The 19,068-nt window shown below is 43.6% G+C and overlaps 1 protein-coding gene across 4 annotated transcripts in view; it reads left to right on the forward strand.

The window, feature by feature from the left end:
- The window catches only part of TEK (TEK receptor tyrosine kinase), an 84,648-nt gene that overhangs the window by 20,005 nt on the left and 45,575 nt on the right, over window positions 1–19,068 (forward strand). For 3 of the 4 annotated variants that reach the window (XM_084628543.1, XM_084628542.1, XM_084628544.1), the window contains exon 2: window positions 17,593–17,904. The exons of the other annotated variant lie outside the window; for it this stretch is intronic. In XM_084628543.1, the coding sequence (XP_084484669.1) occupies window positions 17,593–17,904 (312 nt within the window). The remainder of the gene's footprint in view (window positions 1–17,592; window positions 17,905–19,068) is intronic. 4 annotated transcript variants of the gene reach the window in all.

A 19,068-nucleotide genomic window follows, 5' to 3' on the forward strand; every position in this document is an offset into this window, starting at 1 on the left:
GATCTCTCACGGTGGGCGAAGGTAGCAGGATTATGCTCTGATTCTTTGTCAGAGGGTGGCTGAATGCATTTGGGATCCATGGCTAAATCCTTTTTAATCTAGCTGCTGTTTGTTCACACTTACAAATGCTACAGTGTGGATTCCTCTGCTGAGCCAGTTAACTTTTTCTCTGAGCCAGTTGTTTGGAAATGATCACCACATGGTTTTTTTGTAAAATCTGTTGTAAATGTTGACTCTGACTGTCCACTTCACAAATATAGAGGTGAAACACAAGCTAACTGGTAAAAATCTGATATGTGTTCTATCTAGTATTTATTTTTAGCTAGTCTCTTCCAGCTGCTGAGTCTAGAAACTAATTATTGAACATTGAAGCTTGAATAATATGCATTAAATACAGTGGATTGGTTCATTACAAACACTGTTAAAAACACATCTGACTCAACAATATTATTACCAGACATCATTTGCTTGTCTAAATAGTTCTAATTGTAAGGTATGGATTTCCCATACCTGGTAAATGTATATTTATGATTTTATTAATGCAAAGTTTATTTCATAGCATTAAGAGCCTTAAGGATCAGAGATGCTTTTCTCAAATACTCATTGTTCTGCATGTGGTTCTCTCTCAGCATTGAAGTATATGCTCACACCACTAGTGTCTCCCTCTGACCTGTTTCTAGATAATCTCCTCAGTGTAAGATACAAAGCCATAAACTGGATAAACCTAGAGATGGGCCTCAAACCATCTTTTCTATTCATCCCTGAAAGTGTAGCTTCAGATCTAATTTTTCTGGTTCCAGGCCATCTCGAGATAAAATGGAATGTGCTATATAGCTGCAGACTGCTACAGTAAGAGACAGAAGGTAGTAACAAAAGAAAACAGAATTTTTCACTGCAGTATAATTTGTTCTACAATCTCTTGATCTTTATAGGTCACAAAAATGTTCAGAAGTACAATGAATGGTCAATGAAAGGGTTTGGAGTTTTGAGGGTTTTTTTAGTATCTGGAAAGGCCTGTGGCTATCTGCAGGCCAAAAGGTTTACATAAAATGTGGTGAGTGTGTGTATATTTGTATAATTATTGCTGCATTAGGTTGTATACTTTGTATTCCTCTTTTGTGGTGTGGGTTGCTTGCTTGTTGTAGATGTGTAGCAATGCATCCTATTTAACTCTCAGATCAGTACTGACATTTCACTTTAGAGGCAGATAGGCTATGCACTGAGTGTTATATACAGAAGATAAAAAAGATAGCTTCATTAACTTGAACTGAATGGGACAACACTACATCCCTTTCTCAGAGTCAAATCTCCCCTGGGTCTCCCTTTCTTAAAGCCAACTCATAGTGTATACCTGATTGCTACAGGAAGCAAGTAAAATCCATGAAGTCATGTGAAAGTGTGAGAAACAAAAGCAGGCTTCACAGATTAGCAATAAACATGGACAGTGTGCTCGTTTGTGTTGGGCATTGAAGAGCTGCCAGTCACAGCCCTTTCCACAGGACTTGACCAGTTAGGTGTGTATTGTAGTCACACCCATCTCAATAGATCTGTCAGCTTTCCCGTTTTTGTTCAAGTGTGATATCATGTTTCTTGCAGCGAGTGGTGGAAGACAATGCTAACTCCCTTTCCTCTAGCTATAACAGGCGGAGTTCAGGAAAGCAGTATTGACATTCCCTAAGCAGGGGAGACATTACAGTCAATGTAATGAATTTTCAGACTACCAAGCATGAGACAATCCAGAGGGTTCCTAAAACTTAAGGATGGGGTAACCCAGTGGGTTCCTAAAAGTCCTAGAGTTATTTTTGTGGATTTTATTTCAATACATATATGGTGAAAAATGACCTTCAAAGGCTTTCAGCAAAAGCATCTTTACAGCATAACTATAATTCAGAGAGTGTGTATGTGTGTGTATAAAGCTAAGCAAATATAATTTAAAAATATCAAAACTATATTACAAATTGTATTGTATCAGAGGTTCTTCAGAATGAGGCATAATGAAATTAAAGAAAATGAAAAGACAAATGAGTGCTGTTTTGCATCATGTTTTTTTAGTTGCCTAGAGTGGAAAGTTATAGCAGTTTGGGGTTTCAAGAGCTCCCCCCCCCTTCATTTAAATAATTGCATTTTTTCCCCCAAAGGAAATTTAAACAAACCCCTCAGTGGTGTCTCTCACCAACAGAAGCCTGTGTTATTCAACAATAAGGTTTCTCACAGAGAAAGTCATTCTTGCCCTGCTTCTCCAACTACTGAGATATAAAGTAAAAATGCATAGCACTCTAAATCATGTGTTTTAAGCCAAAGCCAAATGGAACTTAAGTTCAAGTGTTTTGCTTTCTGTTCTACATGTATAGCCAAAGCTTGTTCTAACTAAAACAAATAATAGAGACAACACTTGGATTCACGGTCAGCTATTTCAGTATGATCATGATGCTATATATGATATTTTGATGAGACCTGGGTCTAAATCAGCGCCTCTAAATTTTGAAAAAAAGTTCTAACCTGGAATATCTACTAAAGGAGAAACAGGAGCCAGGGTTTCTGGTCCCTCCTCCCCGGGAGTGGGTGAGTTAGGGTGTCTAACAATTCTTTCTGTCTGCAGCACTTGAATTAGTTACAGCAGGTGGTGGTCCTGGTACTTTTCTAGTGGCTCCAGCAGTTTCTACAAAATGTAAACTTTGCCAGAGTGCGCAGAATTTAAACTCTGTCACAGCTAATCCAGAAGTTATGGGCTTGATGCAGAAATCCTGGGGTGAAATGCTGTGTCTTGTGGAAAGAAGTAATTTTATACAGGAGGTCAATCTAGATGATCATAATGGTCTCTTCTGGCTGTAAAATCTATGGGTTTGGGTTTATTATTAACTTTCTAGGTATATGTGCAAAAAAAACCTTGCAAATGTGATGTGCTGCACAACTGTCTGACCCTGCAAATAGGCAGTTTGAAACAACAGCCCTACCACTTCAGTCTGGGGAGGCTGCCACTCAGCGCACAACCTAAGGGGTTGCAAAGGTGGCTCTGTGTCACCTTGGTAGCTATACAGTGCCGCTATGTGTCTGCGGTTGGTGTAAGTTAGAGTAGAGCTATTCTGATAAGAGTAGTTCCAGCAGCTAGGAATAGCTAGAGCACAGAGGCATTGGGCCAGGCCTGAACCTATCAAATCCATAAGAGTAAAGTGAAATCCCATGATAATCCCAATGAGATGGGCATATTGTGACATGAGTCGAGCTAGTAAGAACATTGTCACTGAAATTACAGTTTGGTAAAAAATGCTGATTCGTCGAAGCTGAAACATTTTTCAGGGATGTATGAGTCGCCATCAAACTTCCATCAGGAAAGTTTTGGGTCAAAGAAAGAGCGAGACTGACTATAGCTTGGTGATTAGGGCCTGAAATGTGGAATATTCAAGTTCCTCCTCTGCTTGATTTATAGTGGTCTGGGATGAAAAACTCTGCTCTGAATGAAGTAGAGCAGAGACTTGAATTTGGGTCTGCCATGCCAGTGCCCTACCCACACATAAAAGAATTTCATTGTGATTCACTGTGATTACAATAAAAAGGAGGACTTGTGGCACCTTAGAGACTAACAAATTTATTTGAGCATAAGCTTTCGTGAGCTACAGCTCACTTTATCGGATGCATCCGAAAGCTTATGCTCAAAAAAATTTGTTAGTCTCTAAGGTGCCACAAGTCCTCCTTTTCTTTTTGCGAATACAGACTAACACGGCTGCTACTCTGAAACCTGTGATTACAATGAAGCTCACTGGAAAGTGACAGGCTGGAGTGCAGGATCTGCAATGAACCAGTTAAAACACATGTAACTGTTTAAGTATACATTTGTGATACCCATCCTCCAGTTAAGTCTGATAAATCTGTCCCAAACTCAGCAAATACATTAACATTTGCAAGATAAGGGTCAAACAGAGAGAAAAGAGCAAGCTCACCAAAAAGGGCTGTATAATTCACCAACATATTTGCAAATCTGTTTTTTCATTATCCACTCAGCTCTAGTTAATGACCAAAGCTTACAGTTTAAAAACTGAAATAATTTCAACCATGGGTTTTCTTTTTCACCATGTATTCTGTTTGTTTACTTTTTGCATTTTATTTAGCCTGGAGGGTGAAATTACACTGGGTCAGTTTCAGTTTCAGTTTCCAGCAAGTCTCTCTCTCTGGTTCTCATGTGCCAGCAGAATGCAGTTGTGTTCCCGTCTCTGACAATGAAAACCAGTGTGTGCATCTGAAACAACTGTTTTTCTAGGCTTTTCTCTTTTCATGTTGTGGAAACATTTGTATTCTCTCTAGGTTGTGTACTCCCACCCTTTATTTTTAGAAAACTGAAATGTGGGACCTGAATCTCAGTTTATACCAGTGTTTCTTTGAAAATCAATTTAGATTAGTTTTTCCATCAGCTTAAGAGATCACACAGATGACCAATAAAATAGACTAAAGTGTATTGGAAGCCAAGGGATTGATTCTCCTCTTATGTCAGTTTTAGACTAGGATAATAACTGGATTAACATTATGGGAGCTACTCCTGTATTACACCAGAGCAAATGGGATGAGAATCAGACCCACTATGTACAAGTGACACATCATTCACCTTAACTTTCTTCATCGCTGGTTTCAAAATGAGACTGTCAGCAATGGCAAATTGCTGATCCACTTTTCACCACAAAGCAAATACTGTTTAATGGTTCAGGCTCCCATCCAAGTCCCTCCCTTACTATTGGTAGAAGAACTCATCTTCTGCGAGGGTATCTTTATCATCACCACCATGTTAGCTTATAAAACCCAACAGAGGATAACACCAAGCTCCTCCTGTTTCAAGAACAAGTCTTCAGTGTTGTGTTAGATATACGCAGTCCCACAGAATCTGGGCATTAGCAGTATATGAGATCCATGCTTTACAGAGAGCAGGCACATAATTGTCTTGGGCTAGGTGAATGAATAAGAAGAAAGCAGAACAGGGGAATCAATTGATGTGTATATTTTAAATTCTACGTCCTTAAATCAATGGGTCTCTTTCCATTGACTATAGTCAGGCTTCAAGTTTTGTTCCTTACTGCTATTTATCAGCGAAAGCTTTAATTTTATTATTTCTGGGTGTTAAGTGGCAGAGACGGGCTTGAACAATAACGTATTTACAATGATATATCAGCTTTGTCTTTCTGCTGCAGCTGAGCTTTCAAGGGGGTAGTTAGCTTGGTGGGCGGCAGGTTGGTCTTCAGGTTACTGCATTGGATGGGGACTCTGAAGACATGGGTTCCCATCCTGGCTATATCAATGGCTTGCTGAATGACCTTGGACAAGGCATTTTGCCTTCGTTTACTCCTCTCTGCAGTGGAGATGATGACTTTTATTTACCTTTGTGAAGTGCTTTGAGATCGTTTGATCAAAAGAGCCAGTGATTATTGCCTAGAGCTAGGACAAGAAGTCATGCACTTAATCTGCAGCAAGGGAGATTTAGATTAGACAGTAGAAAGTTTTTCTTAACTATAAGGGTAGTTAAGCACGGGAATAGTCTTCTAAGGGAGGTTGTGAAATCCCTGTCATTGGAGGTTTTTAAGAACAGGTTGGACAAACACCTGCCAGGGATGGCCTACATTTGCTTGGTCCTGCCTCAGTACCGGGAGCTGGATGTGATGATAACTCGACGTCCCTTCCAGCCCTACATTTCTATGTTTATTATTATGAACGGAACTCAGATGCAAGAATTTGACTACATTTGGGAAAGTACCTGGTCATTGTTATCTTTTAGTCACCAAAAACATTTGGCATTTTTCATGGCATCAGTGGACTTTGGATTCCATAAGATGGACTCTGGACACTCGAGCCCATAACATTCAGCAAATACTTTAAATTAAAAATAAAAAAGAAGGGAGAACTGTTTATCATGAACCTGCGCTTATGGCCCAATTCCACAACCCTTATTTATGTCAGAAATTCTTACAATTCACTTCAACCACTCCCACTAGTTAAGGAGATCTGAAATTTTGAAATTGAAAATTTTGATAAAACTTTTTGTCAACATTTCAAATTTTGTCAACCATAGAATCATAGAAATGTAGGGCTGGAAGGGACCTTGAGAAGTCATCAAGTCCAGCCCCATCTGCTGAGGCAGGACCAAGTTAAACAGTCCATCCCTGACAGGCATTTGTGTAACCTATCAATAACACTCCCCTCCCTCCCAAAAATAACAGGATGGTGTCCCTTTCCTCTGTTTGCCAGAAACTGGAAATGGGCAACAGGGAATGGAGCACATGATGGTTGCCTATTCTGTTCAATCCCTCTGGGGCACCTGGCATTGGCCACTGCCGGAAGACAGGATACAGGGCTAGATGGACCTTTGGTCTGACCCAGGATGGCCGTTCTTATGAATTTTTTGTGAAAATCTGGATCCATTTTTTAACCAGCTCTATTAGGAAAGATTGTTCTATTCTTGTAAGTAAGTGTGGCAGGATTAGGTCCATAACTGGTTCATTGCTTTGTGAGGCCCAATGAAATTATAACTGTAAATTTCAGTATTGATTAATTTAGTACTGCACTTATAATAATAAATAAAATACTGTACTTCATTTTAAAGATTTGTTAGAGGAGCTGTCAGGTTTGATTACCTTCTTTAACAACATTGCCAAAATGATAGACTTCTTGGTTTCTAACTAGATTTAGTCGTACTACTACGGATGACACTAAACTGGGAGGAGTGGTAGATACGCTGGAGGGCAGGGATAGGATACAGAGGGACCTAGACAAATTGGAGGATTGGGCCAATAGAAATCTGATGAGGTTCAACAAGGACAAGTGCAGAGTCCTGCACTTAGGACGGAAGAATCCAATGCACCGCTACAGACTAGGGACTGAATGGCTAGGCAGCAGTTCTGCAGAAAAGGACCTAGGGGTGACAGTGGACGAGAAGCTGGATGTGAGTCAACAGTGTACCCTTGTTGCCAAGAAGGCCAATGGCATTTTGGAGTGTATAAGAAGGGGCATTGCCAGCAGATCGAGGGACGTGATTGTTCCCCTCTATTCGACACTGGTGAGGCCTCATCTGGAGTATTGTGTCCAGTTTTGGGCCCCACGCTACAAGAAGGATGTGGAGAAATTGGAGAGTCTAGCGAAGGGCAACAAAAATGATTAGGGGTCTGGAACACATGACTTATGAGGAGAGGCTGAGGGAACTGGGATTGTTTAGTCTACGGAAGAGAAGAATGAGGTGGGATTTGATAGCTGCTTTTAACTACCTGAAAGGTGGATCCAAAGAGGATGGATCTAGACTATTCTCAGTGAGAGCAGATGACAGGACAAGGAGTAATGGTGTCAAGTTGCAGTGGGGGAGATTTAGGTTGGATATTAGGAAAAACTTTTTCACTAGGAGGGTGGTGAAACACTGGAATGCGTTACCTAGGGAGGTGGTGGAATCCCCTTCCTCAGAAATTTTTAAGGTCAGGCTTGACAAAGCCCTGGCTGGGATGATTTAGTTAGGATTTGTCCTGCTCTGGGCAGGGGGTTGGACTAGATGGCCTCCAGAGGTCCATTCCTACTCTGTTATTCTATGATTCTACTAATAATATGAATTTTTTTAGAGCCACCAAAGTGCCAATATACTCTTTTCTGTACAATACACAAAAATAAAGACGGCCCAAAGAGCTTTCAATCTAAAACATAGACACGAGGAGAAATCCAGAGGTGCAGGAGACTTAGTGGTTAGTGTTTGTTTTAGATGATAAACTCACTTTTGTGGGCTTCATGGACGAAATGTTTTTTTTAAAGGGACTTGAAAGAAGTGAGGTTGATGCCTTGGCCAACTGGGCTGTCTGTTTTCAATATACTCTAAATTAGTCTTAAACCCCATAGTTACATAATGTCATATAACAAATACACAGCAAAAGGCCCTACATTGAACTGCTAATGTGTTATGCTCTCTGTCCTGAGGATGAAGGCCAAGTACAGACTCTAGCCATCCTGTTGCTATGGTGTCCATTTGGTTTATATTCATATCTACAGGTGGGTCATGAGAAAAAATTAATTTCCCAACAATAGCAAAGGTCTGTATAAATCCAGCCTAAACTTTTGGGATTTATTACCTTATAGGCTCCGTTTAATGACACTATTTCTAACCATGATGATAAAAGGGTTTGATGTGTATACTGAAGTGATTCCTTAGAAAAGTTTCCACCTCCCCAAAGGTTGAAGAAGGGTTTTCCACTACAAGGCAGGAGGGTGGTAATTGGAACAATCAGATTACCACTATAGTAATACTTGGCAATTCTTCAAGTTCCACTCCAGGATCTTAACTTAGTTTACATACAAATACAAATGAAGTCAATCTCACAACACACCCCACTCTTATCTCATTGTACAGTTGGGGAAACTGAGTCACAGAAAGGTGAAGTAACTTGCCCGGGAAGCTTGTGGCAAAGCGAGGAATCTAATCCAGCTCTCTCTACATTTCCATGGCTGTGTTTTAATCAAGAGATCTGTTCCAAGCTCCTGTTTTATGTGCAAGAATCTAAGCTTTCTTTTAAGAAAAATAATAAGTTTCTAGTCTGCACTGAGAGTGGCATCTCAAGAGGGTAGAACTTATTTTGTGGGTTTATTTTTTCCCCATTCAGTCCCTGGTTCAGACTGGAGGCCAGATCCTGGGTGATGTTCTGTGCTCTGAACTCCCGTTGAAGTTCAGTGACAACTGGGGGTGTTGAGCATCTCACCGGAGCAGCTTAGCACTTCAGGAGGGGCTTCTTTCTGTCTATCCACAGTGCAGGAGGAAATGCAGGTTCATGTAGGCCCCAAGTACACACAGACGTTGCCCACATCCCTAAGGGTATTTCAAGAACCACAGCCAATAAAAGTTACATGTAATGAGTTAGTGCCAGCTTTTTTAAAATGGTTGTTGACAGCTGTAAGACTAGGATTGTGATCCTGACCCCAATGGAGGCAATGGGAGTTTTGCCACTGATTGCAGCAGGGCCTGATTTTGTACTAGGCACTACAGTCATGTTACCTGAATCCATTTGAAAATTCTTTCAGGATATGGCCAATTTTCCTTTCCCAGAGAGGAAATTTTCTGCCAGTGCTTCCTGAGCAGCTACTTCCTGCCTCCAATTTCTCCTTGGAGGAAAGGAGTTAATTGTTTTTGAAGTGTGGAGAAATCCAGCCTACTTGGTCTCCATGTGCTGAGCACAGCCCTCAAAGGCAACTCTCCCTATAAAAACAACAAAGACCTCCACCTCAACAGAGTACAGGGGCCAAAAGAAACAAGGGGATCGACTTAACATCAGGGGGAAGAATGAAAAAACAGCGCAGGGGTGGGCCATAGGGTCAAAGCAAGGCATCCAGAAAGGGATACCGAGCAGGGAACAGTAGACAATGTCCACTGCTCCATGAAGGGATTGAAGGAATCAGTGAATGCTTCCTGGAAGAAATCTGCCAGGAGATGGGATCGAAATAGGCTGCACAGTAACAAAGTAACCCAGAGCACCAGGGAAGTTCCTGGGCCTTGATTCCTCGTCCACTCCTTTACTGGACGGATGCTGCATGGTATATACATATCCACCTCTCTCTTGGTATAGATCCTGTTATTTCTCTGCTATGCTCAGAATTCAAAGGGGATCTGCTTTTGATGCTGAGCATTCCCACTTCCTAATTACTGTTGTTAATAATAAAGCCTAAAATTCAGATTCCTATCCCAACAAGCTCTTTTCCTTCTGCCCTCCCGCTGCTGCCTTCCTTTCCTGTTTCTCTCATTGCTTCATCATAATACTAATGAATAAGAAGTTAATGCACTTAGATAGCACTTTACATATTCAAAGCACTGTACAAACATCATCCAGTTCTCAGATATGTGGTTGGGTTTTTTGTTTCCTCGGAGCTCTCTGTTGGTCTGGCTGGCACAGCTACTTTGAGTGACTGCTCTTAGGAAGGAAAGCTAGGGACTCCATTCTTAAGGTTATCAGCAAATTTTTCGAAGTGCTCTCACATCCCCACGCGTACTCACATTGTCTTGGAAATTGCCATCCCTCATCGGGATCCAGGGGAGGTTAGGGGTGCAAATTTTGATTATTGAGTCAAGGGGTTCCGTTCCAGAGGTACATTGCCAAGAAATAAAAGACTCGTGATTACATTTATCCCATTCTTATGATATTTTTTGCACATAGCTGTGGCTCAAACTATGGCACTAATCTCCCCCAAACAGATCACCAGATCAAGTTTAACCTCAGCTAGTGTCTGGGGCAGTAATATTTAAAAAATGATTAGGGAGGCTTTCTAGGTCTGCAAATTGGCATGCATCTGGGATGAGTGCCAGAGAATTCCTCTGAGCCATCTCTTCCAGTTACTCCTGACTGAGCCTTGTGGTGCACAGTGATGTGTGCACACCCACTGATAGCACTTACTGGAGCAATAGCACGGCACAGAGGACTGGCGGGTACATGGCAGTGTGTGAATGGCATTGCAAAGGAGGAGTTTCGGTGGACACTTAGAATATGCAAGGGGTTGTGAGGAGAGTGTACATGACTCCCGCATTTGGGGAAGCTGGGCGTGAGTGCTGGAAGCTTCCTAGAAGTGGGGGGGCATTGACCCCGAGAGCATGGCCCTGCCCCCTGCCCCAAGGCCCTAGCCACATGCCACCCCCATTGCACCCCAGGCCCTGCTCTGCCCCTTCCCTGAGGCTCTTCCCTACCCTTTCATCCCCTTATCAGAGCCCCACCCCACCGGTCGCCTTTTTCCCCCTCCCCACAGATCCCTCCTTCTTTTCCACATCCCACAAAGTCCCTCCCCACCACCTGCCCTCCCGGAGAGGGTAGAGAGGCATGAGCAGTGGGTGGGGGGAACCTCGGGGGAAGGGGCGGAGTGGGGATGAAAAGAGGAGCAGTGTGGGCGGGGTCATGAGGGAAGAGAACAAGAGGGAGTGGGGCCTCGGGATGGAGCACAGGTGGGGCTACGGCCTGGGCACGCTTTCAGCAGTAGTGCTCCAAAGGCGTCAGGCCAGCATGTCTCCAGAGGGTAGTGGGCTGCATCATGTTTGTGGCGGCTTAGCCTCCACTGGCCTCTTATACCCACCACCCATTTTCTCCTTGGCATCCCTCGTGGACTGTCAGCCACTGGAAGTGATGGTGAGAGCTGTGCTACCCACCTGCAGTATTCCCTGGATCAGTCCTGCTAGACGTAGCCTAGTGAGGGATAGTGCAACCCTTGCATTAGTTGTGCTCAAGTGGAGTTGTGCTGAGCACACAGAACTCTCTGTCTCTACATGGCCAATTGCCGTCTCCACAGAGGTAAAGTGTGTGTGATGGGGGTGGGAGGATGCAGTGGAACAGACATGACTTTAACTCTGTATTTCCTTGTCAGCGGAGGATTAAGTTTAGCCTCACTCCCTGTTCTGGAAGGGCACAAGGCAGCACTGGGCAGCCATAACTCTGTGTCAATAGTCTTTTGGCAGGGAATTCGCTGGAAGTTACACCTCCCATTTCCAGTGTTCGCCGCCTGTGGGTGCCTCCTTTTCCCAACCCCCCCTTTGCATTCACATCAAATCGCCTTCCTGCAGAGGTCATTCCTCCAAGGAGAGGGGCAGGAGTCAAAGGATTTTTTCAAGGAAGGACAGGGGATCTTCGCTGATACAGAGAAAGGCTGTTTCCTGTCTGTGTTTACTGTGTTCTCAGAGACCTAAATCCTTCAGGCACAGGTTGGGCAAAACTCCCATTGACTTCAAGGTTTAGTTTTGCCTGAGTTTTGCCAGACTAAGGAGCGGGAGTTCCTCTTGAATAAGAATAGCAGGATTTGGCCATGAGAGAAGGCTAAGCAGGGATGCTGTAGGCCAGGGGTGGGCAAACTACGGCCCAGGGGCCTCATCCAGCCCTTCAGACATTTTAATCTGGCCCTCAAACTCCCGCCGGGGAGCAGGGTCCAGGGCTTGCCCCGCTCTGGCACTCCAGCCAGCGAGCAGGGCTGGGGGCTTGCCATGCTCTGTGCGTGCCATGACTCCACGCAGCTCCCGGAAACAGAGGTATGTCCCCCCCCTCCGGCACCCTGCCCTAAGCGCCGCCCCCTACCTCCCATTGGCTGGGAACTGAGGCCAATGGGAGTTGCAGGGACGGCACCTGCAGACGGGGCAGCACACAGAGCCGCGTGGCCGCACTTCCGCATAGGAGTCGGAAGGGGGACATGCCATGGCTTCCAGGAGCTGCTTGAGATAAGCGCCACCCAGTCTACACCCCTAACCCCCTCCCGTGCTCCAAACCTCTGCTCCAGCCCTGATCCCCTTCCTGCCCTCTGAACCCCTCGGTCCCAGCCTGGAGAACCTCCTGCACCCCCAACCCTTCATCCCCAGCCCCACCACAGAGCCCACCCCCCCCAGCCGGAGTCCTCACCCCCCTCCCTGCACTCCAAGTCCTTGCCCCAGCCTGGAGCCCCCTGAACTCCTCATTTCTGGCCCCACTCCAGAGCCCACATACCCAGCCAGAGCCCTCACCCCCTCCTGCACCCCAACCCCCAGTTTTTTGAGCATTCATGGCCCCCCATACAATTTCCATACCCAGATGTGGCCCTCGGCAGTTGGCTTGCAGCAGAAATCTACTGTATCAGCACTTTCTCCTGGGGGCTTGTCTGTATGGTCAGGTAGAAGACAGGAAGCTGGGATGTAAATCATAGAATCATAGAATCATAGAATATCAGGGTTGGAAGGGACCCCAGAAGGTCATCTAGTCCAACCCCCTGCTCAAAGCAGGACCAATTCCCAGTTAAATCATCCCAGCCAGGGCTTTGTCAAGCCTGACCTTAAAAACCTCTAAGGAAGGAGATTCTACCACCTCCCTAGGTAACGCATTCCAGTGTTTCACCACCCTCTTAGTGAAAAAGTTTTTCCTAATATCCAATCTAAACCTCCCCCACTGCAACTTGAGACCATTACTCCTCGTTCTGTCATCTGCTACCATTGAGAACAGTCTAGAGCCATCCTCTTTGGAACCCCCTTTCAGGTAGTTGAAAGCAGCTATCAAATCCCCCCTCATTCTTCTCTTCTGCAGGCTAAACAATCCCAGCTCCCTCAGCCTCTCCTCATAACTCATGTGTTCCAGTCCCCTAATCATTTTTGTTGCCCTTCGCTGGACTCTCTCCAATTTATCCACATCCTTCTTGAAGTGTGGGGCCCAAAACTGGACACAGTACTCCAGATGAGGCCTCACCAATGTCGAATAGAGGGGAACGATCACGTCCCTCGATCTGCTCGCTATGCCCCTACTTATACAAATCTACCTTGCACTAGCCTGCTGCACTCTAACACAGTGGCTCAACCTTTACAGACTGCTGTACCCCTTTTAGGAGTCTGATGTGTCTTGCTTACCCCAAGTTACACCTCATTTAAAAACTGCTTGCTTATAAAACCAGACCTAAAAATACAAAAGTGCCACAGCCACACTATTCCTGAAAAAGAGCTGACTTTCTCATTTGTACCGTTATCATTATAAAATACATCGATGGGAATATGAATATTGTAGTTACATTTCAGTGTAGGGTATATAGAGCAGTATAAACAAGTCATTGTCTGTATGACATTTTAGTTTGAACTGACTTTGCTAGTGCTTTTTATGTGGCCTATTGTAAAAGTAGGCAAATATCCAGACGAGCTGATGTACCCCCTGGAAGACCTCTGCATACCACCAGGGGTACACGTACCCTTGGTTGAGACCTACTCTTCTAATGGACTGTGTGGACTCTGCCGCTGGGCACGAAAAGTTCCCTAGTGCACTGTGACCCACTCCAGTTTCAAAGCGCACTAGGGAACATTTAGTGCTGGGCGATGTTCTCTTTATTTTTATATTTTGGACTTGAAATCAGTGTTCATGTAAGCAAATGACCTGACTGCACATTAAAGTGAGAGGAGGAGAGGGAGCTGCCTGCCTTGTCAAAAAGGTATGTACCCCTTTAAGGGCTAGAGATCTCGAGAATGACTTGCTGTGGCAGCTTCAGACCAGGTCAGCATGGGCATGCTGACCCATCCCACCCCCACAGGTGACCAGAAGGTGGGGGTGTGTGTCCATATTTGTGTCCATGCAGATGCTATGGAAGCCCTCCCCTCTCAGCTATATCAATGCATTTTCATTCCAATTTGCAACCTTGCCTCAAGCTCCACCACTCCAGGGGAACAAGTTACATGTAACAATCCCCCCCAGTCACGGAGTTGGGATCGAGATTTGAATCCGAACTTCTCCAGAGTTTGGGGAAATTAGGATCCAGTGTTTTGGTTCAAGCCCATGTTTAGTTATGGGTTGCCAGAATATGGGCCGGCTCCTCAGCTGTTCTATATTGCCATAGCTCCCTTGACGTCTATAGAGGTACGCTTCTTTTCTGTATGCACCCAATGCGCTGTAGGAAACATACATAGACACCTGTTGTAGAAGCTTCATCCTTAAATATTGACTTCAGTGGAGTGGCTTCTGATTTACTCTGGTTAAAAGCAAGAGGAGACTTGGCCCCAGAATAAGCGAGGAAGAACTGCTCATCTGAGTAGAGATTGCAAGCTTAGACCCTATATATGCAGTAAATGAAAAATGAATAAAATGCACACACCCAACTGGCCACGATTGCATTGTACAACTACTTAACTTTAGCTGTGTTCAAATGAGTCGTTTCTGTAATGTGCTACAGGATGACTTGACTTCTTTGACCCTTGGCTTTATAAAACATTTATTTTAATGGCTGTTACATCCTTTCCAGAAGGTTTTATTTCTCTGTTATGTAACGTAAGTTCTCAGGGTTGGCACATGAAAGGGTGGTAACTGCAGTACTCTGGCTGGGAGGGATGGGTGTCAGTGTGTCTTAAGATACTACATTCCCCTGAGAAGCTGCTGACATTGAATGCCGCGAGGTACCTCCCCCCTTGGACTAAAGCACAAAATACACACACGCACACATTCAGAATCTACAGTAAGCACTGCTCCCCTTTGACCTCCTTATCTAGGGCTATACTCCTTGCTTCAAATCTGAAAGCTGTTTGCAAACGGAATGGCACAAAATACTGATTGCAGAGAGGCTGCTGGTATACACACAAAATACAACGGAATCTAAAGTTGGAAAATAAAGGCGATGCTTAACAGAAATCAATTATTGTTTGCATTTTAGCTGAAAAATGACAGCATTCCCCTACTCGTTACCCTTATTTCCAAAAACCAAAAGCACTGAGCGTAAGGGGTTCTGTATCTCACTCCCTCAACAGCTAAGACTTAAAACACTTTCCAAGAGAAAACATTCTTTCTCTTTCTCTCTGTATCTATCTGCTGTTTTTAAACAGTATCTATCACCATAGTATTTCAAATCAGTTAAAATTATTAAAGGGAGCCTTATCTATTGGCAAACACACAAGATTAGGAGTTAGAAAGTCTGGTTTCTATTTCTCTCTCTGGCACAGACTTCTTATGTCCTCTGGAATGTCACTTAACCTCCTTTTGGCCTCAGTTTTCCAGTCTGTAAAATGGAGATAATAATACTTACATCTTGGCCATGTTGTGAGTCTTAATTGGTTAAGTGGTTGAAAAGCACTTTCAGATCTATGGGAGACACCTCAGATGTCCAAAGTATTTGTTGTTCTTAGTTCCTATGGCTATGTGACATGTCCAGACTATCAAAATGTAAGTAATATGTACTTGTTGGAAAGCCAGTAAGCATGTGCTGGGACTTAAATGCTTTCTTAAACTGCGGGTCTTTAACTGTTGGAAACACAGATCACTTCAGGTACTTTATTGTAAGGAACCCCTATAACTCTTGTGTTTGTTATTCTCTTTGGGGTGTATGGGTTTCAAAGCAATAACCATACCAGACTGTAGATCAGTGAGGGAAGGGGGTAATGGGAGAGAGTTTAATTTTTTAGTTTTAAAGTTATTTTATGTCTGTAGAGCATGAAACAGACAACATATAATTAGCCATGTTAGGGTAAGAAAAAGGGGATTTTATTTGATGCAAATAGGGGTCTGATTTTCCACTGCCCTGCACCTTGCCTAGCCATTTGCACCTTGACAAAGTTGGCATAAAGCAGGCATTTTGATTTGGTAATGTTTTCCATTCATTTTGCACAGATGTGCATATGAGCACAAGATACAAAGCAGTGGAGAAGCTGGCTCAAAAATTTGAAATATGGGAGTATGACTGGCTCATAGATGCATATTTTCAGATAGGTTTCAGAGTAACAGTCGTGTTAGTCTGTATTCGCAAAAAGAAAAGGAGTACTTGTGGCACCTTAGAGACTAACCAATTTATTTGAGCATAAGCTTTTGTGAGCTACAGCTCACTTCATCGGATGCATACTGTGGAAAGTATAGAAGATCTTTTTATACACACAAAGCATGAAAAAATGGGTGTTTACCACTACAAAAGGTTTTCTCTCCCCCCACCCCACTCTCCTGCTGGTAATAGCTTATCTAAAGTGATCACTCTCCTTACAATGTGTATGATAATCAAGTTGGGCCATTTCCAGCACAAATTTTACTGATCTCCATTTTTCCTGGTACAAATTCTTCCCATAAAAATGAAGACCCAGATACATCAGGCTGCAGATTTGGCTCATAATGTCCCCCAGACTCAGGGACAGTTCCTCTCTTTACACCAGCTGAGGATCTGACCTACAGAGTTTAAATCATTATCTTATTACTTGCTACAGCCCTTTCACTGGGTTTGTTATTATATCATATGCCATGCTAGCTTCATTTAAGATCCCATTTCCATGATAACTCCCTCTTTTCAACCACTTAAAACTTTAGGGGGTGGGGAGGAAATTCCTTTCAGGCAAATGTTTGGTACAAATTGTTTCAACCCAGAGGTCATGTTTTTCTTCACATTTGAAAAAAATGAGTCGTTTCCTTATCAGTTTAGAACCCAGTGCTTTGGAGCTAGTGTTGTGGTTCAAGACTACCTCAAGTCTTCACAGAAATGTCTCTGAGTGCATTTGAACTGAGGGCATGATATCACCGAACCCTAATACTTAGAATGGGTTCTTCTGAGAAGCCATTTAGATACGAGAAGGAGGAATTTATTGCTGAACACCGGGAGCCATTTGCCGTGTATAGCAGGATCTTTACTGAACCTGCAAGCTTATGAATGATAAAATAGATGCTATTATTTGTATACATCAATCGACGGCTACTTGGAGCAAGTGCATGGCCACTGATCCATGCATGCAATTATATCTGCAGTGATGACACAACGGTCTCCCTGTGCCCCTACTTCTTAGTGCTGGTCTTAAAGGATGTTCCATAGGTTTGGATGTATGGTCCTTTGCATCACCCCTCACCACAAAGAGGTGTGAGGAAGGGATCAGTGTTGCCAGAGAGGTGGCTCACTTCCCATTCTTCACAAACTGGGGAAAGCCACATGTGGAGGGTCCTCTCTTTCCAGACATTCCTAAGGCACAGTCTGAGCTCAGGGTTTGTTCCCAAAGTAACTAGAACAGAATATTTACATGCAGCCATTTTATTTTAGTTCGGTGTTCACTAAGGTAGGGGAAACACTGAGTGTGAGGCATTACTTCAAAAGCCCCTAGGTGAACAATCAGAACTAAAAGAAATATTCAGACTCTGCAGAAAAATCCCTTCACCTATTGTTTGTTTGTAGGCAAAGTGGAGGCAGCGCTGGACCTGATGCTGATCAATTCACTCCCTCTAGTGGGCAACTCAGAGACGTCGCTTATCTGTATTGCAGCCAGATGGAGGTCCCGCGAGTCTGTCACAATAGGGCGAGACTATGAGGCCTTGATGAGCCAACACCAGGACCCTCTGGAAGTTACTGAAGACGAGAAGAGAGGAACAGCCAAAAAAGTGGTGTGGAAAAGGGAGAAAGCTAGTGAAACTATCGGAGCTTACTACTGTGAAGGGAAAGTCAAAGATGAGGTGACGAGGATACGTACAATGAAGATGCCACTAGGAGGTACCGTATGCAGGTCAGACCAGAGATGTGTGAGCCCCACTAGGGGACATCTGCTTGCAGTTTGGCTGCTACCCTTAAATAACAGGAGCAGGTACAGTAGTGGATCCAGAGTGGGCAAACTGGCCTGGATTCATTAAGAATTTATCTGGCCCAAGTCCAAACCACTCTTTTCTGACGCTCAGAAACATTTGGTTAATGTTCTTAGTTAGTATTTTTCTCTTACATTTTTGCATGTTCTGCCCATTTCTGGTTATACCCAGCAGCACAAAATGGAAGCAATAAAATATGGCAAGAAAGACCATTGTGGCCTCATTGAACCCACAAAGCAATAACTACAATAACTCTTACATTGGGCCTTTCATCTTCAAAGCACTCTAAAAATGTGAACCCTACCCCAAGTAATTTTTGTAATCTGGGAAAAACCAGAGGGCTTGTCTACACAGTACAGCAAACTGCACTCTAACTTGTTACATTCTAACTGCCCCTTGTAGACCCTGCTGGCGCACTCTAAAAGGTATCAGGAACTAGGTACATTTTAGAGTGCACCAGCAGGGTCTATACAGAGCAGTTAGAGCGCTTTATAAACTGGATTCCTCTAGTGCATTTTGCCATGCTGCGTAGACAAGCCAAGAGACTCCACACAGTCCACCAAGAATTTCTCTCTTGCCAATCTCTTTTATGTGGGAGGTGCTTTGATACCAATGTGGTGGGCAACAGTATTAGATAGATAGATAGATGAGTTTAAAAGCTGGGAGCTATTGCTGTGCTCTGATTCCTAGACCATACCTATTCATACTGGAAATCTCATTTGTATCTTGATCTCATGAGACTTCCAGGCTCAGTTCCAAAGCAAAGAGCTTGGCATAAGCTCCAAAGAAACATAGGAACTTTCAGATAATTTTCTGCACTTCAGCAAACATTGAAACCTTTTGAAGTTCACCCATCACTAATATTTAGCACAATATGTTATGATATCAACAGTTCAAACACCAGCACTCAGCCTGCAAATCCACTATTCTGCACAAATACTGTCAAGATGATGGAAATTGTAGAGTGAACGTATAACAACACTTTCTCTTGCTCTCTCTCCCCAGTGAGCAGGGCTGAAGTTTCTTTGTTGTAATGTGGTGTGAGCAGGCGAGGTAGAAGAAGTGGATTTTGCAT

This window comes from Lepidochelys olivacea (genome assembly GCF_965140295.1).
Source record: "Lepidochelys olivacea isolate rLepOli2 genome assembly, chromosome: 5".
Taxonomy (NCBI): domain Eukaryota; kingdom Metazoa; phylum Chordata; order Testudines; family Cheloniidae; genus Lepidochelys; species Lepidochelys olivacea.